The following is a 25,874-nucleotide window of genomic DNA, read 5'->3' as shown; positions in this document are numbered from 1 at the left end:
CCTCACTTGTTTACTTTTAAAACTGGTTTTATGAAGACCATCTCCCTAAAAGCATTGCTCCTAAGAGTTGCTCATGCAGTTGGATTAAAAGGTTGTTCAAAATGCAGACAACGGCATTCCATCTTCGAATAAGAACAGTGTATGAAAAACAACAAACCCTTAGACTGATATGCATGTGCACCTATACATACATACTGCACTTGAAAGGTGCATCATGAGAGAGAAAAAGATAGGCAATTCCAGGTGGACACCAAAGATGCACATTTTAGTTGATGTCCTCTTCTCAAACTTTTCTATCACATTTCTCAACAATCCCCCCCGCCCCCCCGGCAGAGTCATAATTTTCTTTCATATGGAAATAGTAAGAAACTTTAGACTCCCTAAATTCACAGCACAGTCTTCAATTGGGACACATCTAAGCTAGGTTGGAGCTGAGGGAGCCTGAACTGCAGCTGGCCGGCCTTTCCTTGCAACTCCTCCCCTGACACGCCCCCCAAATCTAGATCCCGAGGAGAGCCCAACCACAGAGGGCTTCCACACAAGGAGGGAAGTCCCTGAGTAAAATACATTACTGTAACCATTCGTCTCACTCCCTCGCCCACTAACAACATCCGTTCCTAGCGCCCTAACCTCTTTCGCCTAGCCTCCTCCGAAGGATCGGCTTGGGGTGAGCCGCCGGTCGGTCACTGCGCACGTGACGCGCGATGCCCACATGACACGACCGTGGACGGGGGGAGGGGGACAGAGGGGTGAAGTGGGGAAAAGTTACAGAAGATCCGTCCAAGCGTCCAAAGCTATCTGTCCCTTCTGCTTCCTTGCCAGCCAGTAGCTCTGGGAGCCCCAGGGGACCGCTATGTACAAAGATGTGTCCAGTCCAGCTCCCGGAATGTGGGGCTCAGTTCTCCGCTCCTCCGCCCCCGCTGCTGCTCCCCACTCCTCTGGTGATGCCGCTGCACCCTCAAGTTGCTCCCCTTCCTTCCCTCCCTCGCTTCTTTCCTTCCGTCCTTCCTTCCCTCCCCAAAAGCTTTTCATCCACTGCGGGCAATGCCACTGACGCACATTCAATTTGCCCCAGGAGCTCGCCGCACCTCTGAGGAGGTCAGACAAGGCCAAACTCCTTCCCGATGGGGGGATCTAACTGCACAAAGTTGCGCACTGTATCTTAACCTTCCTCCTTCCCCTTCCCTGGCTTTAGTCCCCCATCCCCAGGGGACCCCTAGGAAAGTTCGCTTGCACTGCGGATGCTCTCTCGACCCCAATCCACCGTCGCGCAACACACCCCCTTTCACAGGCGCGCCCACCCTTCCATTCCCCTGCGCCCAGAGCGATTCCGCCACCTGGCAAGGCACTGGCAAGCCGCCGCGCTCACCTTGCTTGACACACTTGAGCCGGAGGGGGTCCTTGCAGTGTTTGATCACGGACAGCACGTCCCTGATGGTAAGCCCCGCCACGGGGGTCTCGTTCACCTCCAGCAGCAGCTCCTCGGACACCAACTTGCTGCCGCTTTCATAGGCCACTTTGCCGGGCTTCACCTCTCCCAGGTAGGGGAACTGTCCATTCTCGGCGCCCCCCTTCAGTTCAAAGCCCAGCTGGCCCTCCGGGTTCCTGCCAATGACACTCTCATGGACTTTGCTAGTCCAGTGGCTTTTCTTTTTCAAGCTTTTGGACATGGCAATGGGGCGAGTTGCCTCAGCTCCTGGTTTCCTTTGGGGTGGGGTGGGGGGGCTGGTGGTGAAAGGATGAGGATGGAGGAGCAAGGGGGCCAAGGAGTAAGGAGAGCAGACTTTGCCTTCCTCCCCTCTCTGTTCGGTGTTTCCCCTCTTCTTTGGATGGAGTGTGGACGAGGAACGGGGAGGATGAGAGAGACTGCTGGGCAGAGGTAGGAGAGCTTGGGTGAGGTTGTGCTGTCCCTTGAATGACACTCAGGGCTGTGGCCCCGCAGCAGAGGAGAGCTGTGGTGGTGGTGGCGGCGGCGGCGGCGCGAGCCGGAGCGAGCAGTAGCCGAGCTGGTGGGGGTGGGGGTGGGGAAGAGGGTAGGGATGCCGGGGGCCACTCCGGAGCGCTGCGAGTGGGAGCGCGCGCGCGCGCCTGGGTGTGTGTTGTTAGCTGATAACCATGGCAGCTGCAGTGGCAACGTCAGGGTCCGTGTGTGTGTGTGTGTACTAGTTGTACTGTAACTGGCAGGAGGGGAGGGGAGAAGGGGGAGAGGAGGGAGCAGGCTGGAAGGGGAGGAGGGAGGAGGGAGGAGGGGCGCGCGCGCTCGTCGGGTGGGGGACGCTGTGCAGGGCTTCGCCGCCGTCTCGGCTCCCTCCCTCCGCAGCTTGACCCGGTAGTGAAGGCTGAGAGAGGCAGGCTGGGTCCGCCTGGCAGCCGACGGGAGGAGGCGGGAGCGGGGAAGGAGGGGAGCTGAGGCCCGGCGTGGGGAGGCTGGGCAAGGAGGGCTACAAACCCAGTGCGGACCGTTCTCAGACTCTAAGCGGCCGGGCGGTGCGCTCGGCTGCTGCGCAGTGAGGACGCCCCAGCTTGCTCTGACCCTGGATCAGATGCAGCAGAAGTAGCAAGATCCCAGCATCTGGCGCACTCGTGCCTGGCGCTTCATCTCAGTCGCCGGGATCTTCCCGGTGCAGAATCCTGCCGTGAGAAAGAGCTCGGAGAGAGAGACCTGGCGTGGATTTGCGAGAAGGCCTGGGATTTGGTGACTGGGTAGAGGAGCAGGAGTTCACTGTTGTCGCTGCACTTTTACAGTAAACTCTTGCAGAGTTCTCAGAATTTGCCCTCGCGGGAAAGGAAAGTTAGAAAACTGGAGAGCGGTTACACCGTACGGGGAGAGGCTGAAGCAGCATCATATTCCCCAGTGCAGGCCCTGCCTGTATGTTGGAGCGGTGAGATTGTCTAGCGAAAGGCAATCTTAGAGAGTTCGCTGGAAGAGCAAAGAAAGGGGCTGTGGTTGGGGAAGGTCGTTGCAGTGAGTGGCTTCCGTGGAGAAATGAGACAGTTTAACACTGGCGCGGAAGTGGTGCTACGGGAGGGGTACGCGCTCGCCCTGGAAAGCCCCAGACTCTTTGAAGAAACATTAAGATGACCGGGCCGAATAACCTCCTGCTATAGAGAAAGAAAAGAAGGCTTAGAAGGTGAAAGTAGCAGAATCAGGGATGGCACTCAGCTGCATGCCCCCCAACTAGTACTTCTCTCCCTAGACCAAGTTTGCAGCCAAGAGGAGAGGTGAGGACAGTAGCGACAGGATGCAGGCAGGCTGCGGATTTTCACCCAGAAGCTAATTTTGCGACAGATGTTAGGATATGAAAATTCCTGTAACAGCTAAATGAATTTAATTTCTTAACTTTCAAATGATAAGTCTCAGACTCTCACTCCCCCTAAAATCATCAAGCACCCACTCATCTCTTTAAATCAAAGAATGAAAAGCACTGAGTAGTCAGGATTCTCGGTGTCTGAGATGAGGGTAGTGTGGGAGGCAAGCATTACAGGGAAAATGTTCATTCGACCCAAACAGAGAGGCCAGACTCCAGATTTGGATCCAGGCTCTGCTACTCACCAAGAGTGTGATTTTGGGTAAGAATGTGATTTTTCTGAACTTTCTGAGCCTCAGTTTCCTTGCTTGTTAAATAAGGTTAAATGTACCAATCTGATGGGCTAATTTTGAAGATCAAATCAGGTAATATATGCAAAGTGCTTTCCTGGCACAGGTAGGTAGGCAGTAAAAATGTTAATTTCCTTCCTCTTTCCCTGTAAATATACCTCACTACTTATTGGGAAGGGGGTGTCAAATTTAGTCAGAACTGGAAGAAATCTTAAGGAAAGATGATTTGTTTAACCATGTGCCTTTTTTTTTTTTTTCACTTGACAAAATGGATCCCCAAGAAGTTGGCAGGAACTGATGTGGTTATTCAGTGAGCTGGAGCAGTGGCAGGATATGAAACCAGAGCTGCAGGCAATGCCCAACAGTCAATAAGACTGTGACAAAGTCCAGTTCTCACCTAAATAAGCTGGGTTTTAGCATTAGAGGTAGGATCCTAAATAGAAATTGATAATGAAACCTGAAAATGTATTTTAACACCAATAGCAATAATTACCACCTATGAGTAATACTGATATTTATCAAGTACCAACTACATGCCAGATGTTGTTCAATGGGCTTTAATTTTTCCTGACTTCTTAGTAAAGAGGGTACTATTACCATCTTCTCTTACAAATAAGGAGACTGAGACATACAGAGATTAACTTCTACAAGGTTGCAAATCTAGGAAATGTTGGAGCTGGTTTTCAGACCCAAGTGGTTTGGTTTGTGACCTGGTCTTAATCACTATATTATACTCCCTGCCCATGTACCCTTGTATGTGCCATGTGCCCTATCAGCTCTCAGTACACAGTGTCCCCAAATGTTGGATCTGCTCTTTATGTTAGGGACAATTGGGGGGGGGGGGCAGGGAAGGCAGGGGTTTGGCATAAGAGCGTGTTCACCCTCCAGAACCCAGGCGACTCACTGACCTGTGTACTAGTTAATTTATTGCTTCTCAGCTCCATATCCACTCTTCTTTGCTCCGAGTTGTGATAATTAGAACTGGAATCTGTAAACTTTTTTTTTTTTTGCCAACTCACACAATGTTGGGCCTTGTCAGTAGAGGGTAGTAGATGGACACTGCAAAAAGAAGGGACTTCTCTTGGTTCCAGTGTTTTTCTCTTTGTCCCTTTGGCGTGGCAGTCAGTGAATGGCTTCCTGGTTTGTGATGTGGGAGAGACCCAGTGTTGTACACACCCCAGCAAATTTTGCCAGTTTCCTAGTGTGTAGCTTCCCAATGGATCTCACTGGCATCCCGAAGGGCAGCCTCTTAGGGAATTTCACAGGCACCCTAGTTTTCTGCTCACCAGCCCCTGGCTGTGACAGAGCAAAGAATTTCTCGGCCATTCAGTAGACCACAGCCACACTATCACCAGTGAAGTCTGACTCTCACTCTTGGTTGTGAGGATAGAGGTGGGGGCTTGGGTGAGGGGCCAGCGGAGGGGGCTGGGGTTCTTCCCAGTCAGGGTTCTTAACCTTTATTGTTCCGTGGACCCCTTTGCCAGTCAGGTAAAAACCACAGGCCCCTTACTAAGTCCACACTACACTCTATATTATTTAATAAATATATCACCCCCCTCACCAACATGTCCCCACAAGAATAATATTTTTTTGAGTTTCAATTCAAGCTCACAGACCCCTTGTTAAAAACCCCTGCTCAGAGTTATACCCTCTGTGGGTACTCTCCCACAGCCCAGATGTAATGACTGCTCCTTATATCTGCTATACTTGAATTCTGTGGTCTCTTTACCTGTCTTAGTAGTTAATCCCCTTTTATTAGTTAGTAATTCTTTATATTCAGTTTTCTCTTAATATTATGGTGTGGTTTCTGTCTCATGGCTAGAGTTTGACTGATATAACCTGTAAAGGGACCATGTAGAACCCTGAGGAGATCAATTTCTTGGGAATCAGAATTTGGGTTCCTGCCTTAGCTGTGCAACCTTGAACAAGTTACTTAACCTCTCAGAACTTGTCCCCTCATCTATGGAAAGCAGGTGGTAATATATATGAAAAGGTTGTTTGAGCATCATGCAAATAATGTATGCTTTATATTATACTTTAAAACTATAAATTGCTATCAAAATTAAAGGTATTATCAGTTAAGGAAGTATGAGTAGAAAGGAGGAATGTTTTCCTTAAGAAAATACTGACTTGCATTCCAATGACTCATTATTGTTTCCTGGAGAAAGAGACAGGGTGTCTTGTCAGATTTATTGCCATCAAATAAATATATTAGCTGATTGATTTTGTCTAACATTTCAGAGATACAAGCAAATAGTTGTGCCTCTGAAGTTTCTTCAAGTATCCATCTCTATGAAAATTATGACAATGAAAATATGACCATTTTGAAATGCTATCCTGGATTCCTCACATTTGCTTGATTTCTTATTTTTCTTGTGTCCTCCTCCTGAGTTTGATACTTGTGTCAGTGAAGAAACATTTCAACATTGAGCATCCCACATGCAGACCATGGCACTAGATATTGCATCCTATTACAAATGAAACATAGGTTAGGTATCGTAAAACCTAAAAATAAAAACAAAAACAAAGCAAAGTATGAGTGCTTTCAATCCTTAAGAGAGTTCTCTGAGGTGGATGCTTGTGTCAGACACTCACAAGTTCTTCCAGTCCCTCTAGGATCCTTTTGCTTATATGTGTGTGACCCTACCCTAGCCTCTCTATTCTTTTATTCTTTCCCTTCTCACAGCCTGCCCTGGAGACTTTCTTTGGAAGACTGCCTGAGGATTACTGGACCCACTTGCCTATAGACACAGAGAGGCAGAAAGAACCACTTAAGAGTTTACTTCTTCCCAGGAGCTTGCCAAGGATTTTACACAATATGAAAGTGCAGCTCTTGGGTCTCTAGTTGCAAGAAACTGTGAGGTGTAATTTACACACCGAGCCTCCCCCACAGGATTATGCTAGTGCTAGGATTTTACCTGAAAGAAATCCCTCCCCATCTTGCCCTTTCTAATACCTTATTGGATTTTCCTGGAAGCATTTCCTTAATAAATTACTTGTATACAATCCTCACCTCAGGGTATACTTCTGGGGGCCCTGATCTAAGATGTTGCTTTTCCTTTTTACAACTGAGGAAATTAGGCTCCTGTATTGTAAATTGCCAGAAGTCTCACTACTAATAAGTCATGGAGTTGTGGTTTGATCCATGTCCGTGTGAATCTAAAGAAAGCTTTTACTTCTGATACTGTTACTTTTAATGTCCCTAATAATGACGCTTTTAAAATTAATTTTCTGAACACAAGTGGGCACAATATTCAGCACTTGAATAATCATCAACCATAAAGAGACTATCCAAATGCTAGATTACAGAACCAGAAGCAGTAAAACCACAGTGTGGTTAACCTCATCTAGAAAACCTTTGTGCAGGGTGAGACCTGCTAACCACAGGTGTGAAGACAGGCCCACACTTCAGCAGAGAGAGTGGTAAGTGTTCAGTGAGTTTTTCCATCAAGGACTCTTTTTATGCCAAGGCTGAATTGGTATTTATATTAGTTTCCTATTGCTGCTGTAACTAATTACCACAAACCTGTGGCTTTAAATATTATAGATTTATTATTTTATAGTTCTTAAGATCAAAAGTCTGAAAAGGATCTCACTGAACAAAAATAAAGGTGTCACTGCTAGCAACTTTGTCCTTCTAAGGTTCTAAAAAAGAATCCTATTCGTTGCCTTTTCCACCTCCTAGAGACTGTCCACATTCCTTGGCTTGTGGCTGCCTTCCATCTTCAAAACCAACAATGGCCAGTTAAGTGCTTCTCACATCCTCCCCCTCTTTCACTCTTTCCCTCCCTCCCTTCATCCCTCCCTCCCTTCCTTCCTTCACTCCTTTCCTCTCTCTCTCTTTCTTTCTGCATCTCTCTTCCACATTTAAGGAACACTGTGATCACACTGAGTCTACCCAGATAATCCAACATAATCTCTCTTTGCTAAAACCTGCTGATTAGTACCCTAAATTCCATTAGCCACCTTAATTCCTCTTTGCCTTGGAATGTAACATAGTCACAGGCTCCAGCGATTAGTATTAGGACATGGTCATGTCTGGGGAACGAATATGCCTTCTACTACAGAAGAAATAGGATACCACTTTTCTGTACTTCATTGTTTCTGTTTTAATTCGGGTCCTTAACATCAGGACCCCATATTATTGTATGGTGTTTTTTCTTCTCCCTGCCCTTTACCCCAGAAAACTTTATTATGTTTCTAGAGAGACAGTCTAAGTACTGTCTTTTCTTCTTTTCTTAAATCTATCAGTCCTGCTCATTAAATTCCCATTGAAGGCCAAAGTCCTTATCTCACTTTTATCTTCCTCTGCCTCCTGCCTAGTTCTCTAGCCATATTTCTCTATATACCCCTTGAGATTGGAGCCCAGGCCACCTAACCAATGTGGTTTCTCCAAGATAAGCACAAATCAAAGAATGCCCCGTTATAACATCTAACCTAGGTCCTTTGGAATATAATTAAAGCCAGAGATTTTCAAATTGAGTTTTAATATTGTTCAGATCAAGGTAGAGAGGAACAGGTCCTCGTGCAATCCCCACCATGCCTGGGGCCTTAGGCAGCTTTCCCAGTGTCCTAACAGTGGGTCAGGCCTCTGTCTCCTCTTCCTCTTTCAACTCTTGACTTCACCTGTCCTGAATTGCTCATGGTTTCCTTTGCTCACTAAGCCATTTCATGATTCTGTGCCTGCCCTATATACTGCCTTTTCCTTCTGTGTGTCTGATTTATACCTGCTCACCCTTTGAGACATACTTCTAGGACCACCTTCCCTTAGAAGTGTGTTATGACTCTTCTTCCTCCTAGCCGGACAATATTCCCTGTCTTTTATGTCTTCATGTACCCTCTATATAAATGTGATATCTAAGGTTCTTATTTGTTCTCAGGTCCATCTTCCACATCAAGAATGGTTGGGTTATTCAAGGGCAGATTCCTTGTCTTATCTGCCCTTGTATCCTTAGCACCTTGAACAATGTCTAGAACAATGTAAATGCTTAATAAAAGCTTAATAACAAATTTTTCCAAAATTTAGTGATGGAGTGTATAATTTCACTATTTATCACTGTAATATGAATTTTCCTCTTTAGTATTAAATGATAATCCATTTCCCTTATACTAATATCTTAAGAGAATGGAATGCAGAAAAACACATTTTGATGAAGAAAAGAAAGAATGAACATAGCTGCAGGGCTTCATTTAGAAGAGAAACAAGTTCATTCAAGAGCTTGGGACAATATCTAGGGGATTTGAATCTCTGGACTGACAATATGATAGCCAGGCCCTGAGCCTCAACAGACTTCAGCTCCTACACTCTGATTTATTGGACTTACTCAACTCAGCTAACATGGAGTTGAAGAATGTCAACCACCACACCATGGAGCCTAGAGTGCCTACAACTGAAAGCAGGAGGATTGCATCCAATATCCATGTGGAATCTAAACCCCCTCTTGACATAGATGTGGAATGGACATAACCAAGCCAAGGTCCACAGGAAGGAGGAATACAGTAAGGATCAGAGTGGACTTAATGATATTCTATTCATGAACTATTGTGGTTAATAGTCGAGAAAATGTGGCATTGGTGTGGAAAAAGTGGCCATGGTGGCTGCTGGGTGTGGGGAATGGGAGGAAGAGAAGAGATGTTGGAGGCATTCTCGGGACTTGGAGTTGTCCTGGGTGGTGCCCCAGGGACAATTGCCGGATGTTATATGTCCTCCCATGGCCCACTGGATGGAACGTGAGAAAGTGTGGGCTATGGTGTAGAACACGGGACATGGGGTGCAGCGATGCCCGGATATGTACTCACCAGATGCAATGGATGTGACATGATGATGGGGGAGAGTGTTACTGTGGGGGGAGTGGTGGGATAGGGGCGGTGGGTGCGAATGGGGACCTCATATTTTTTTAATGTAATATCTTTTAAAAAAATGAATAAATTGAGTAGAATTTGAAAAAAAAAAAAAAAAGAGCTTGGGACAGCAGGAGTCCGGGGAGGACCTGCAAAATGGTGGTGTTGGCAGTTAACGATGGTGGTATAAGAAAACTCAACCCTCTCCATAGTTTATCCACTACCATTCCTATCATGTCTGTTAAAATCTGTGCTTGCAAATAATAATGCATACCTCTAAAGTAGATTTTGTTTTCCTAAGGCTTTCTCAGACTTTTCTATCAAAATATCTCTAATAATGGTATAATCACCCACCCCCAGCCAAGAGCAATCTTGTTTGAAGTATTAAGTTTTCATATAAAACATTCATATGGAATGTCTACTGTGTAGAAGGCTTATATTTGCATTAATAAAAAATATGACTTTCTCCATAAACTTTCCCTAAATGATGTTCCAGTAGGATGTGCTGTGCTTATCCAGTGGTTTCCAGTGTTCCTGGCTTAGCTTAGTGACTCTTTATGGGTGTGCACAGCTTAGGTTCAGTAACAGTAAACATAGGCCCAAAACCTGGAGAGAAACTGGGCTGCAGAGATATATGTGGGGACACTTTCATACTTTCACTCATTGGCCTTACCCAGCAGACTGCAAAATCTAAGATTAGAACACTGGTTTACAACATTTTTTACTGGACAGAGAAAAGAGGAGGAACTGGTGAATGAGACTATATTCCAATGAGAGAATCTTAACAGAGAGAAATCATGCCCCTTAAGGGTAGTGAGGGAAATGTTTAGGGATTTGAACTTGTCTAAACACATACACAGAACTGTTTTCCATTCTGAATCTTATCAAATTATATTATATTGCTGATGCTTTTTGCCTAAAACCCTCAAATAGTTTGGTTATTTTAATATTAGGTTTATATTAGTTAATTTTGTGTAAGCGGGGGCCTTGACTGCGTCTTTTTAGTTTAGCATTAATGTTCATTGATTGTGCCTCTGCTTTTCAAAGAAACATCCAATCAATATTAGTCTTAGTATTGGGAGGGAAAATATGATCTGACTTTCCTGCAACTTGGGAATTTACTCTCAGATAACACTGGTGATTATTCACCTAGCCCTCTGTAAAAATCTGGGAATATGAAGAACAAAGTCATAGACGAAAAATTTGACTACTTAATTCTTTGATAGTACTAGACCATGCTGGTTACTACAAAGCTTTGAACAAGCTCTGGCCCTTGTAAAGCACTTTGTGAAATTCTTGGCCCATGCAATCTATACAGAGTAGAGAAGGAAAACTGCAGTAGACAGTAGTTCAGCCATTGCTTCATTTTAACCATAGAGTTTAGCAACTGGAGAAATTTGACCAGTTCTAGAAAAGAAAACATGAAAATAATGCTGTTTAGGTCTATGATTTTAAAGTTGTTGCAATATTTTATGTAATATTAAGTGGTCCCTTAATAAAAAAAAGCTACTGCTTTTGTCAATTTATTCAGCATATGCACAAAATACAACAGGACGATATTGTATTTAGATCTGGAAATGTATTCCTTATTCAACCTATACAGTCATATTTCTTGAATGTCAAGATCTGAAATTACCTTGCATTTTTATTGTTTTACTTTCTAATTCTTCAGTGCCTGTCAGTCTTTCATTATCAGTTTACATCCTACTAAATTCAAAAGGTATTCTCATATACTTTTATACTTTTAAGACTTATAGCTTTTTAAATGCTTCAAAACTTCACATACATTGATTTCATACTATCAAGTAGGTGAATCTATTTTTTTTTAACTTAAAGAGAGTAGTTCAATTGCTTACTTTCTATTTTATGAACTCTACATCAATGAAGGTCATATTACAATTTTTTCACACACTTATCCGTACAGAAAACCCCACCCACTATTATTTGTCTCTTAATATTCTTTTTTTTCCATATTATTGTTCCTTCTACTTTACGTATACACATTTAAATTTATCCTGTCTTTGTCTTGTGTCATTCTCCTTGGTATACGCCTTTGGTTTCATCTTCTTGATTATCTTTACCATCAATTCCAATCACCAAATTTAAAAATAAATATCAAATATTCTGTATGCATTTTGATAAAATATCTTTTGCTCATATTCTGGCTCTATTATTCTTATGACTTTATTATTGATGTAAATGACAACAGTTTCAATCCAAGGAAGTAAAAGAAGCAACAAAGGAATAATACTATTGTGGATTTAATTTTTAGCAAAAATGTAAAACCTACCCAAAGATGTACTTACCAAATCCAATGGATGTGTCATGATGATGGGAACGAGTGTTGCTGGGGGGGGGGGGAGAGGTGGGGTGGGGGGGTGGGGTTGAATGGGACCTCACATGTATATTTTTAATGTAATATTATTACAAAGTCAATAAAATAAATAAATAAAAAAAAATTAAAAAAAACAAAACAAAACAAAAAAAAAAAATGTAAAACCTGGAAGATGAAAAGGAAGTTCAGGGAAGACAGTGAACTTATTTTATTTCAAAATATTAAGGGAGAGTCAGATGTGTTTTCTAGATTTTGGAAAAGCATAGTTCAATAAATTTAAAGAAAAGTTCATAGTGCTACCTTAACCAGATGCTTGAGAAGCAAAATGGCTTGTGAGAATTGGGTAGCAACAAGAATGCACTTCTAACCATACTAATTTTAATAACTGTGTGAAACTCTCCATATACTACCCTATGTGCTGTGGTTTGTTTTTAACATTTTGAGTGTCATAGATGCCTTTCCAAATATTATGAGTACTATCCCACCCTTCCCTTTCTCCATGAATGCACATATGTCTTCCAAATATTACATGTAGTTTCAGATAATTTATCCATTCATTGAGGGCCACCCTTGTGGTTGGATAGGGAATACTTCTGAAATCCAACTTAAACAAACCTCTTATGTAAACTTATATAAAGTTGTTTGATTATATATAACCAATTGAAAGTAATCTTGCATGCTGAACTCCTACGATATGCACCTAAGCCATGTGGTAGCATTTCTTCCTGCTTTGTATTACAAATCCAATACTTATATCATCCTCACTTCTACGCCATAGCTTCTTTGAAAGAAGAATATGTTTGTATTCCTCATAGGACTGAATGAAGAAAGCCACAGTAGTAAAAAATGTGAGACATATAAATATCAATGAGTACAAAAGAGTCAAATATATCTATCATATTAAGCACAGAATGAACTAAAGCTAGTAATGTAAACTTAAAATGTTAAAAAAATATTTTAAAAGTAATGTTTGGATCAATAACAAGAAATTTGCCATTTTGAAAGGTGGTGAAGTTTGAGACAGTTGGCTTCCATTTTATCTACCATGGAGTATAACTTTAAAAGAGAAAAGTAGAGGAAAATTTCCTTTAAGAATGTTACAATTTAACATTGGTCACAGTATACTTGGAAATCATCTTGTGGCTTCAGAGGATTTTAATCTACCAAATTCTCTCAGTTATTTCCTAGGGCAATAAAAGAACCAGGAGGTTTGTCAAATGTTTGCCTGTAGTAGTCTCCGAAGAGAAGGGGACATTAGGGTAGTCTGTAGAATTCAGGTGAGAAATAAAGCCTGCATGATTTTCCAAAGAGGAGAAGGGATGAATAGCACAAAGTATAGACCAAAAAAATATGGACATAATGAGAAAGAAGTAATTTGAATCCAACAAAAGTTCATGAAGAACAAGTCATATCGAACAACGCATATTTTCTTTAGAAAGCATGACGTTCTTGTGGACCCATGCTAGCTTAATCATTAAGCCTAAATGTCTTCACTACTTTGTATTATGTCAGAAATGTATTTGGTCAAAGACCAGGACTCCATCATTTTGATTAATATACTTAATTTTGCAAATGTACTTTTAAAACATTCTCCATTTGTGACCTGACCAGAACTGCATATAATTGGCCTATTACTTCCCTCTTATGAGGACCGACTCTAATATTTCATGTGCCCCTCCAATTGACTGCTTCCACTGTTAACTCTTATTACACTTATAGGATCACTCATCTTTTTCCAAATTCCTTTTTGTAAACAATTCACTGACCCTGAAGTTACAAGATATTTGAAGACTTCTACCACAAATTTAATGTAAATTTATAAAGCAAGTTTATTCAATATTGATTCAATGTTCAATGCATTTTATATAAATAAAAATATACTATGAAAAATATGAATAAGTAAATAGGACACAATATAAAATTTTTCATTGATAAGTGATACAACTTAGCCCATGCTCTTTAAGGACAATTATGAATTTTTTTTCATAGTTAATATTGCTGTGTGATATTCATCAAAGTTATATATGGGTCCAGATTTAAATGAATTCCAAGAAGTTTTGCATCTTTGTTAAATATACACATCTATTAAAGTCTTTTAAAATTAAAAGACTTCTATTTGAAAAAAATTTCAAAGACATACTAATAATAAAATGTAATTGTGCATACTACTTTACATTCTATTTACACTTTTTATTTCTATCTTCAACAGTATCTTGACAGGGCTACTAGAAATAAGGACATATTTCCTTCATTTAGTAGCAAAAAGTATTTTTCTTTTAATCACATTTGAAGAGGCAAAGAATTCTATACACGTAGTTTATGTGATTATATGAATGCAGGAGTTCAGGGACTCCTTGAAACATCTTGTAGATCATAAAAGCAACAAACATACTACATTTTCCTTTTTAAGACCACAAATATTTTAAAGGGTGTCAATTTATATATAAACATTCCCTGAAGCTTCCCTAATTTAGTAGAAAGCTTAAATAAAAGATTTTTAAGTTTCCCCAGTACTAATGGAGATTTATTTCTCAGCCATTTTCTCTGGAGACAAACATAGATCTCTCCTCAGGGTAAAAAGATTTGCATATGAGGCAAGAATTACAGGGCTAGAAACGTATTTCCACACTTTCCAAATGCTTCACTTTTTTGTCATATTATCTGATGATTTTACACTAGGGATTTGTCCCTTTGAAATAATAAAATACAAGTATCTCTGAAAAATTTCTCTTCTGCTTTCTAAATGTGTCTATTCCTTTGACTACTAGTGAACAATGTGTATTTATACAGGATAAAGGGAAGGTTGCCAGCCAGCAATCACTGGAATCCACACATCACTTAGCAATTTTCATGATTTTCTCAGTCCTAGTTTGCAAGAATGGAGATTAAAAATCAAGGGGTCGGTGGTGGACTTGGCCCAGTGTTTAGGGCCTCCGTCTACCACATGGGAGGTCTGCGGTTCAAAACCAGGGCCTCCTTGACCCGTGTGGAGCTGGCCCGTGCACAGTGCTGATGCACGCAAGGAGTGCCCTGTCACGCAGGCGTGTCCCTCGCATAGGGGAGCCCCATGCGCAAGGAGTGCGCCCCGTAAGGAGAGCCGCCCAGCGCAAAAGAAAGTGTAGCCTGCCCAGGAATGGTGCCACCCACACGGAGAGCTGACACAAGATGACGCAACAAAGAGAAACACAGAGTCCCGTGCCCGCTGACAACAACAGAAGTGGCTAAACAAGACACAGCAAACAGACGCAGAGAACAGACAACCGGGGTGGGGGAGGGGGAGTGGGGGAGGGGAGAGAAATAAATAAATAAATCTTGGGAAAAAAAATCATGAGGTTATGGTAGGGGTAAGTAGGTAGAGTGGCACATCTTTACTTGGACAGTAATGGAAGGCTTATCATAGAAGTTGACTTTTAAGCCAAGAAAGACCAGAATGATAAATAGGATTCAGTTGTGCAAAATCTGGGGTAAGGCAGAAAAAAAGAAGTATCTAGGTCCTGAGATGGTGGTAAGGATTTTGGCATGTTAGAGAGTAGGTAATTTTCACCTTTATTAATTTATGCATTCAGTTAAACTCTCCTTAAATTACTCTATAAGGTTTTCTAAAATTTGATCCTTGCTTATAATTTCATTCTCCCTTGACCCCTTCCTACCATGTACCTTTCTAATTAATTCTTGACCGTGACTTTGCATATACTGCTTTCTTCGTTAAAATCCTTCTCATTGATTTTTTTTTTTTGCCCAATAAACTCTAACTCATCCTTAAACTCCTCCTCAAGCAGTCCCTCTCTTAAGAAACCTCCTATTACTCTCTCCTACCTTCTGCCTATAGAATTACTCGATCTTCATGCTCCAATATCTTAGTATTTGACAGTCTGCTTTGAAATTACTAATTTACATATCTGCCTTTATTACTAGTGGGTTTCTTTAGGGCAGAGTTATTAAGAATTCATCCCTGGATACATGTGGTCCAGCACAGTGCCTTGCACACAGCAGATGCTCAGTAAATCATTGTTTAAAGAATGAATGGGATATCTTTTCATTGTTATGATTTATAATGTAATATTTACACTGGAACAGTTTCCATGATATATTTGTTATCATTAGTAGCTAATAACCACTAAAATGTTTATAATTATTTGATTTCATATAATGAATATTAAATATGATGAATCATTCCTATTTAATGCAAATTATAATTGGAATACTATATAAATATATTTTACATTTTTTTAACTAGAGAATTTATAGGTTGGAATAATTTTTGATATAAAATTTTCAATGTAATTTTATCATTTAGCATATTTAGTATGGATTTTCAGCATAATTTTAAATATGTTGTCATTGAGAGCCAATTATTACTGCATGTAAATCATGATATAATAGCATGATTTATGTGTTTGTTTATTCTCTCTCTCTTTTTCAGTTAGGGTAGTAGAGCTATACTTGACAACATTCATCACACTGTATTTACCAGGACTTGGGTTCTAACCTTGGAACCTGGTAACTTTTCTAACTCTTAAGTGCCTGGCGGAAGTAGAATAGCTGGAAGAGAATCTGGGAGAAGAAAGCATGGGGTGAAGCAAGAGAGATGGGAGGACAGGGAAGAGTGAATCAATTTAAATCAATGTTTCCTTTGGTCTATTTTGACTCTCAAAACCACTGACTAAACCTGTAAAGTGAGGACATCCAGGAAGTTGCACTAGAAAAGTCTCTGGAGGTTTCTAATTCTACAAAGTTTTATAAATGGCGTGCCATAGTGATCTTCACAGTGAACTGAGCCAAGAAGATCAAAGGAACAAGAGAAGTAAACAATTAAAGATTGCTTCATTCTCTCTTACTTTTTTACTTCTTTCTGACTTCACACATAGTCACTCAAGTTTACACAATTCACATAAGGCTTCTCTTATATCTGCCTACCTACACATGATTAGTAGGGTTAAGATTTTCTGCGAAAGACACCTCTCAAGAGATTTTTATGGAAAATAATTAGGAATTCAAGATAATGAGAACTGAATAGACAATGAGCACCCTGTGCTCACTGTACTCCAGGTATACCTCTGTATTTGTCCTTGAAGCATTCCAAATATATGTCTCTCATTTGCTCTTTCCTCTGCCTGAAATAGTCTTTCCCTGCATCCTCACATGACTAAAATCTCCTCATTTAGGTCCCAGCTGAGTTCATAGAGAACTTCTGCAGTCCCTTAGCCAATATAGTTCCTTCCCTCCCCTGTTTCCCCCAAGTATATTCTCTCTACCATGACCCCATTTCATTTCCTTCAGAATACTTATTATGATTTAAGATCACCTCTCTATATTTGTTGCGTATCGTCTGTCTTCTTCCATTAGAATGTAAGCTTTCTGAGTGCAGAAACCTGTTCTGTTCTCGGCTCTAAGTTTAGTGCCTAAAACAGGTCTGGTACATGGAAGGAGCTTGAAAAACATTTCCTGAATGTCAGGGTGGGTAAATTGAACTCCTCCATTACTTTCTAGAGGAGAATCAATGCACCTGGGAAAAATGAACAGAGATAAATTCATTTATAATAGAACCTTATCCCAGGCTCTATTTGTAGCATTAGGCTACCAAGAATGTAATGAAACACAAGCTTCAGTGTTCCTTAATTGCACAAGCCCCTTCCAAGTTCCTGGGAGGACTTTACTAATGCATTCGTGTAATCATAGCTTTTGTAAAATTCATGAAATCAAACTGGTTTTAACCTAATTGTTGAGACGTTTGTTACCACTCTTACTTTAGGATCTGGTTAAAGGTTAAGTCGCCTTCAGAATATATTTAGCTTAAGTTTAGTGTTGTACATATATGTGGTACATGGTTACTTTTGTGTAGAGTTGGGTGTGGCTAGTTGTCCTTGTGTACCAAGGGCTGCCGGGAATATTCCTCTACCCCAGTGTCAGCCAGACAACATGGTACATAAGGTGATCAACAACCGGTGGGTTAACCTTGTTTCAGAGTCTTTCTTCCTATATCACAAAATTTAAAATAATACTTCAGTAACATAGCTCAAATAAAAGAGAATCTTTATAGAGATTTTCCCTCAATTTAAAAATAATCCTAAAGATTTACATGACATTTTCAATAATAAATTGCAAAGCTAAAGAAAAATTTTTCTAAGCAATCAAAAAAGTTCATTTTATAAAATACTGCTAGAGAAAAAAACTAAGCTATCTTTCTTTTCTATCTTTAGAAAATGATATTACAAAATTATTTGTCATTTAGTGAGTTGATCAAATAATACATGGCCAAAATATGTGGGAAAAAAGCATTAAAAAAGTGTAGCTGGAGGTTAACTAATAAAATAAGATTATGCCATTCTCAATTATGTTATGTTTGTGGGAGTAACTTTTTAAAATTTGTAATTTGTTGGTATTTCATTGCTTATTCTAAATAGCTATTCATTGTATATCTGCTTCATGTTCATAATTTTGAATTTTTTTTTAAAGAGGGCCTGACAAATTGTATAAGCTTCAGGCTCCACAAAACCTTTATCTCCTCTTGATATTCAGGTGAATATTGTCTAATGATACTTCAGAATCCCAGAATATAAATATACTTCCTTAGGTGCTAACTAAATTTAACCGATATATGTTCACATGGAATGTCACAAAAATTCTGCTTTTCATAACGTTCATATTTATTTAGGTACCTACCTTGATATGTTTTCAGGTAATCAGAAGATAAGGTGCCGTTTATAGTTTACTGAAAATGTAATCAATACAGCATAATGGATCTTCTGACAGGCCAAATCAAAGGTAGTTTCGTCAGAGAATAATCACTGCATTGTACTTTAGGAGATGACAAAGATATAGCATTAAAATAACCATACAGAACTCTAAGTAAATCCTTGGAGCACAAAAATATTAGTGCTCCCGCCCAAAAAGAATGTTCAGTATGTTACTTTGTTTTGTGTTGTTTTTGAGGTACTGGGGGCCGAGAATTGAACCCAGGACCTCATAAGTGGGAAGACAGCACTCAACCACTGAGCCTTATCAGCTTCCCTGAGTTGGTTTTATCATTTGTTTTGCCTGTTGCTTGTTGATTTTTTTTTCAGGAGTCACTGAGAATCACACTTGGAACTTCCCATGTGGGAAGCAGGTACTCAATTGCTTGAGCCACATCTGCTCTGTCTGGTATGTTACATTTGCTCAAAGTATGAGGAGGTAAGTTTCACCCTGATTGTGGTACTTGTTCTAGGCTTTCTACATAGCAGGAGGAGGCTTACATCCTACAGGTTGATTCTTAGTCATTGGTTGTACAATTGCATGATACAAATTTACTGAATGAGCTAATGAATGAATGAACAGCCTTTAATATCAATCCTTTGTTTTTTAAATTTATATCAGTATGAACTGATAAATTCTTATTTAATTCAGTGGGTTATACTCTGTTACTAACTTTCTTTATTTGATATTCAAATTGTCCCAGATTTGGCTACTAGAAGCTTCTTCAAGCTTGCTCCTGTGTCTTTTTGTCATATCCCTCTGATTCCTTGAGCACATCCTTGCTTCCTGGTAGGATAAGATGTTCTGAATTCATCTTGTTCATACTTTTGCCCAGCTCTGGAATCTTCCTTTCCTCTAAGGAGCCCTGGTTCTATTTAGCGGGGATTGATATTTAGAAACTACGATCTGAGTATTAGACTTGCTTATTTTTATTGGCAGGCCATTTCTTACAGGCTCCTTCAGTGGACAGAGCTAAGAAATGTACTTAGAGATATTTTAAATATATTTATGTATATATGACACATATATCATATATACTATCTAAAACTGTGAGTTCATCCTGATATTTCCAATTAAATACCATAATTCCCTTTATGTTTCACAAGAAGAGATACCTTAAAACATTGGTTTATGACAAGCAAAATATTAACATTTTTGAAGGGGAAATATTTGTTTTCTACACAAAGTGGGCCTAAAAAGTAATAATGCTAATCTTAAGAAGTATACTAATGGAACCCAAATAGGTTCCATTGATAGTTATACTTAATGTTTCTTAGAATCTTAGATATTGAAGAGAGGCATTATCCAGAAATGTGACCAAGATATTATCTTGTAGATCCTTGAAGTATTGTTTTGGTTCTGCCTTGGTTTAGAGAAATAAGATAAGGCTACAAAAGCTTGTCTTTATTCCCCTGCCTCCCAATACTTCTACCCACATTGACAAAGGAAATTAAGTATTCATCACACAGAACCCTAAAATAAATGCATATTTATGAGGGGGCTGTGGATAAAGAAGGCAGTAGTGACACTCTCCATGTGAGCATTACTAGTATTTTCCCTTTGAATGAATATAATAGATACAAATGCAATGCAAGTGACTCCACACAACCGTAGCTCCACTATTGCTTGGCTTCCAACATAGATGGCTTGTTCGAAGGAGATGCTAAGGAGTTGTGAGCATCCAAACGATCAGGATTTTCATAATTAAAGCTCTGTGACCATGGATCAGAATTCTTATAGAGTTTTCTCCCTTTGGAAATGGAAGACTTTTCTCCATTTGTCTGTCCTTCCTCTACAACAATAGAACCAAAAGCTTCTCTACTTGGTTTGTTAATACCTAAGATTAATTAATTAGACATGAGGTCTGTTTTCACTGGTTCATTTGCTTTATCTAGTAAAATAAAGCCAAGTTTAATAGTTTAAAATTTGTTTTATCTAGCATAACAAAACAAAGATTCTCATTTTAATGCATCATACATACACTTACTGTTGCAAGTAATATTTTTTATAAACTGAAAATAATGTCAAATATGTATACATATAGTTAATATCATATATATATTTATATTAATTTTAATATCACAAATAAGAAATATCTGAAGGAATCACAAGTTGTAATGAAAAAAAATAGTAATTTAACCTGTATTAGAAGGCAAAAATAACTAGCTGTTACTATGTGACATATATCATATATTATATTTTATTTTATCACTGAAACAATAACAATTATAATTTTTAGAGTTATTATTATTATTCCCATTTTAAAGAAGACTAAGTTAAAACTATACACCTAACAAAACTTGGCCAAGTTCTCATAACTAATACATTGTAGAGAAAGGACTCAAAGCTGTGTCGGTCTGACTCAAGGATCCCATGCTCTTTTAATGCATCAAATAAGACTTTATTCTTCCCTTGGCCAATAACTTTGGTCAAATTGATTATTTGCATTTTCAAATGTAAAATAAGGATGTTGGCCTATCTTAGTGATTTACAGCATTTCTAACATCGGTTAATGTGCCCACCAATTGTATTAATATTTTGTTAATGTTTTACTGTTTAATGATAATTTTTCAGTGTTTTAAATACATGACTGCAAAATAAGAAATCCAAGACTCGGTGATACGTTTAACTTAAATACATCTGAAATAAAGCAGTTGTGACAACAGCCAAGCAGACTTCATTTTGAAAAGTAACTTCAACTATAACTGAAAATGGGCCAAAGATACACGGCGACAATATGGACCAGATACATGTGTATGAGAGCTAGCCTGGAATTATCCTAAGTGGGCTTTTCCCAAAAGAGCTCCCTAAGGAGCATTAGGATCCCAACAGACAGAGTCTATGTAGAGATAGATTGCTAGACACAGAGCCAAAGAAGCATTGTAAGTGATAGCTGGAGCTATATCAATATCTAGCAATGAGAAGGGGAGTGAATTCTCTGAAGACCCCTGCAAGAAAATGAAACATCCTGCAAGAGAAAGAAAATCAAGAGTTTACTTTTGACAACCACCAAACCTGGAGAGCAAAGATGCCAGCTCAAGAAGTACCAACATAATGGAGGGGCTTTGTTATGCCCTCACCTCTCCTCTCTCTCTATTGCCTTGAACCCGGTGTGGCTAAAAACACTGTAGTTGAACTGCAGAGAAATAGAAAGAAAAGTTGGGAGGATAGAAGAGTATCTTTCCAGGCCTGCATTCACACTGCAGGCCTGCCTACTATAGCAGCCCTGATGAGGCAGGACAGAAGTTTTGATTTTTTTTTTTTATTACAGCTCGGAGTTTTTGTTATTACTCTGGTAAGACTTCTCAGTTTCAAAACTGAAACAGTTTATGTGATTAAATGCTAACAGGATTTTTATTATTTAATATAGCTATGGGGAGACAACACAAAGAATTCAGCCAAGAGTATAAGAAGAGTTAACCTTAGGAGCAGATTTGAAGGGGCATTGTGAGAGAAAACAAAATTTGTTTTGTTAATCCTGCTCCTTCAGAATATCATCTTATATTTATTTACCTATATATCATACAACTAAAAATTTACATGTGTCAATATATGTGTGTGTATCATATAGGGCGTATTGTCTTTTGCAGAGTATTCTTGTTTTTTAATTCCTATATATTCTTTATTTCTAAATACTTAAGTTATAAACAAAGGTAAATTATATATAATATTCTACATGTTTTCCCTTATAATTGGAAATAATCTTATTTTATCTAAAATCCATGTATCATGTGATATATTTAACATCCTATTGTTATTTGCTTGTGAATGTTTATAAAACACAAATCATCTCAAATCAACAGGATCAGAATTAGATTTGAAAGTATATTCAATAAAGATGTGTAAGATGAGATAGAATTAATTATAATTGAATTCACAGAGGATTTGAAATTGGATATAAATCTGTAATACCATATTGCATTAGCTATGAATTAGTATTAGATTTCCATTCAGAAAAATGTTCTGTGTTCACTTGTGGAATACCATTTAGCTTGGATATTAGAACAGATGCCTCACCTTACTTTTCTTCTCTGCCCCCACCTAAATGTCATTGAAAAGTCTGTATATATTGATTATCAACATTAAAGACTATTTTGAAAAATGCAGAGAATCTAAGATTTATGTTTTAGTGGGAGATAGAATACAATTAAAATACATTATTTTTATAAGTGCAGAAGAATATTTTTTATAAGGAAATAATTTTAAATCTTTACTAATTCATCATATACTAAATTTCAGTTATTAAGACTGATAGAGATATACAAAACACAAAATTATTCCCTGAATAAATGTTCCATGTTTGCTTACAGGGCCTATTTAGGACTTAGTATGCTACTATTTATATGTTGGCATTAAAAGAAAGTTATTTCAAACTGATCTTGGTAAATAAAAAATTAGAATTGGTGCTTAGGTTAAATGACTTAGAATTTAGATGTTGTCCAAATGCAATTAATATTGATCATAACATGGTTCAGTATCACGCTTTCATTGAAAAAAAGTATTGTTCAAAAGTTATTGATGGCCTACCATGATTTCCTCTCATTAGAATAATGCAGGGAATAAAGTATATAAAACTTTTATATTTATTGTTTCATTATAAATGAGCTATCAGTGAAAAAATAAAAGCCCCAAATATGAGTTATTGACATTTAGCATAACTCTGAACATTTGAACTGCCTAAAACTGCTTGTTGTGATTATACAACATCATGAGATTAATGGTCTTCACTGGCATGTATGATAGACAATGCTAATTTGTCAATCCATAGCTATTTTCTACTTCCACTTTATTAATAGAATAAGATTGGTAATGCTTAATACCAATAAATAAAATACTCACTTCTTAGCCTCCCTTGCAGCTAGAGGTGACATATAACAACAACAAAAAAGCATTGAGATATAAGTATGAATCCCCTAAAGATTTTCTCCAGCCTGGAGGGAGTGGTAATCTTGCCACTATGATCTGAAAAGCATGAAGATAAAGGCTTCTCTTTAAGGATAACAGAATGGAAAGATAGGAGGAGACTGACTCCCTACCTTCAGAAATTTTGTTATGTTAAGAAAAATAAAATGCCATAAGGATTAGCTAGAGACTGACTTCTATTTTATGCAACTAAATGCATTGCAATTCATATAATGTCCACTAAATTGGTAAAAGTATCCATTCTAAAGACTTATTCTGAAAGACTTCCAGGGACCTAACACAATCAAATAGCTGAAAAAATTATATAGAAGTCTTTATTTCATTGTGATTAATATTTCACAATATTTTAGTTATGAAATTATTAAAAACATTCAAATGTTCTTATTTTACACATAATACAGATGAATCCTGTTATTTTCTCAGTGTGAGTATAATTTGTGTGTGTGTGCGCGCATGCATGTGTATACACATACTCATGGACTCAAATAGTCTAAAGGACCATGATTTGCTGAAACACTCAACCCTAGTTTTCTGCAATGAAACCTTTAAATCTCTCCAGCCAAATTTCTTTACTTTAGGGAATAGATTCTAAAAGGTCTAATTAGAAATGATTTAAATTTTTATTATCTTAAACTTGTCATAATTGGAGGTTTGAATTTTTATGTGTGTCAGTTCTAACTCATTTCTTTTCTCTGATAAAAGATATCCTTCTTTTTACTCCTGACCTTCAGCTTTATAAGTTACTTAGCCACTCTGAGTGTTGAAAACAATTAATATCCAGGGAACTTCAAGTTGGGTCAGGGGGGAGATAATCTAACCATTTTACAGATTAGTAATTAAACCCCAAAGTTATATTTCTTTCTTAAAGTCATGATTAGTGCAAGATGCTATTTGCTCTGAGAGTAAAAAATAGGCACTCGAAGCATCACATAAACTATTTATGAAATACCCTTTCAACCTCCCACTAAAATGCTCATGATAGAAGATAACCAAGCTTACGAAGGCAAAACAACACTTGAAAAGAAGGAGAACAAGTATCCCAGATTCTGAAAGAAGTTTCCACTAACTTATGAATACTGGGTTGGGCTGAGATAAGAAATAATTGTGGTCTTTACACAATTTGCTTCTAGAATATGAGTAATGCCTTCAAGGAAAAAGATTGAGTGAGACTACAGTTCATACTCAATACCCATGCCTCGTTCAGAGTTACAGTGTTTTGCCAACCACAAGCCATATAGTTTATTGGTAGCCAGGGACATTGCTTCTTCCTTGTATAATATAATACTACCCTCTAAGAACCCATCACTCTCAACCACTCAGAAAATTCATTTTCCAATAAGCCATATGAGCAAAGAGAGGATAGAGGAAAAAGTGGTGCATGGAAACTTGCAATGTGATGTCAACTGTAGGCAGGGACAGTGCTTGTGAGCAGTATTAGGGAGGCATAGGACTTTTATAGATTACTTCAGAGAAATAGAGTCGTGTAATGACAGAATTATCCAGAAATAAATTTTTGTCCTTGAAGTTAGAGAACCAGGCAATAGAAGTTCCCTCCTCATTCCAGCCCATCTTGCTAAAAGCTAAACATTTTTCTAGAAGCTTTCTACATTAATTTGCCCTCCACTTTGACAATACAAGGAAACTTCTATCAGCATTCAAGTAGGTAGTGAGAGACACCTAAAGAAATTTATGTCCTATTTTAATTATATAGAATTGAGCAATCCTTACTCAAGGATGAGGACATAGAATGACATATGATAAAAAAACTACCACTGCCTTGAATAAAGAAAATAGATGCAGACAAACTGTCTTATGAAAGAAGTTATTCATCATAGAAGAAGGGGAGAATTATCCTAAAACACTACTTTAAAGTATTTTTCTAAAAGAAGCATAAATTATTTTAAAATAACCAGACTGAAATAGATAATCTAATAGGAAATACTCAGATACCTTGTTAAGCTCTTTGAAATTTTAAAGATAAAGAAATTATCTTATTATTATCCTGGTCCCAAAATATATAGGTTATCTAGAAACCAGAACAAATACAAGAAATGTAAATTCCAGACTTTAAAATTAAACAGTTGCAACACCAAATACTAAAAGATAATGAAATTGTTCCTAGAAGGTTTTCTTTTCTTCTTTTCTGCAGTGTGAAAAAGCTGGGGAGCAGGTGAAAAATGTTCTTGTCCCAGCTAAAAATATTTTTCTATTTCTCATATGTAGGTCTCATATATTATGGTGCTGATTAGAACTGCTGAAAACTTTACTCAAACATATAATCTGGGGGCCAATAAATTAATTAAAATTGAGAAGTAAAAAATTAAAAATTTGGAATAAATGTTCTCATGGTGATCCTTGATATGAATGAATCCAATTAATTTCTGTACAAATGGTATGATAATTTAATACAAATGTAATAAATGTGACTTAAAAAGGATATGT

At 38.5% G+C, this 25,874-nt stretch overlaps 1 protein-coding gene and 1 long non-coding RNA gene across 4 annotated transcripts in view; one reads left to right on the top strand and one right to left on the bottom strand.

Moving 5' to 3' along the window:
• The window catches only part of MAGI2 (membrane associated guanylate kinase, WW and PDZ domain containing 2), a 1,419,055-nt gene extending 1,416,721 nt beyond the window's left edge, over positions 1-2,334 (bottom strand). For all 3 annotated transcript variants that reach the window (XM_058297943.2, XM_058297944.2, XM_071215009.1), the window contains exon 1: positions 1,370-2,334. In XM_058297943.2, the coding sequence (XP_058153926.1) occupies positions 1,370-1,670 (301 nt within the window). In that variant the 5' untranslated portion in view covers positions 1,671-2,334. The remainder of the gene's footprint in view (positions 1-1,369) is intronic.
• Positions 2,257-25,874, top strand: part of LOC101412888 (uncharacterized) — a 55,191-nt gene continuing 31,573 nt past the window's right edge. Inside the window, exon 1 of the long non-coding RNA XR_188758.5 lies at positions 2,257-3,570. This is a non-coding gene — a long non-coding RNA (uncharacterized lncRNA). The remainder of the gene's footprint in view (positions 3,571-25,874) is intronic.

This window comes from Dasypus novemcinctus, chromosome 5 (genome assembly GCF_030445035.2).
Source record: "Dasypus novemcinctus isolate mDasNov1 chromosome 5, mDasNov1.1.hap2, whole genome shotgun sequence".
In the NCBI taxonomy this organism is placed as follows: domain Eukaryota; kingdom Metazoa; phylum Chordata; class Mammalia; order Cingulata; family Dasypodidae; genus Dasypus; species Dasypus novemcinctus.
Note: the sequence above shows the minus strand (reverse complement) of the source record. Positions and strands in the feature narration are given on the sequence as shown.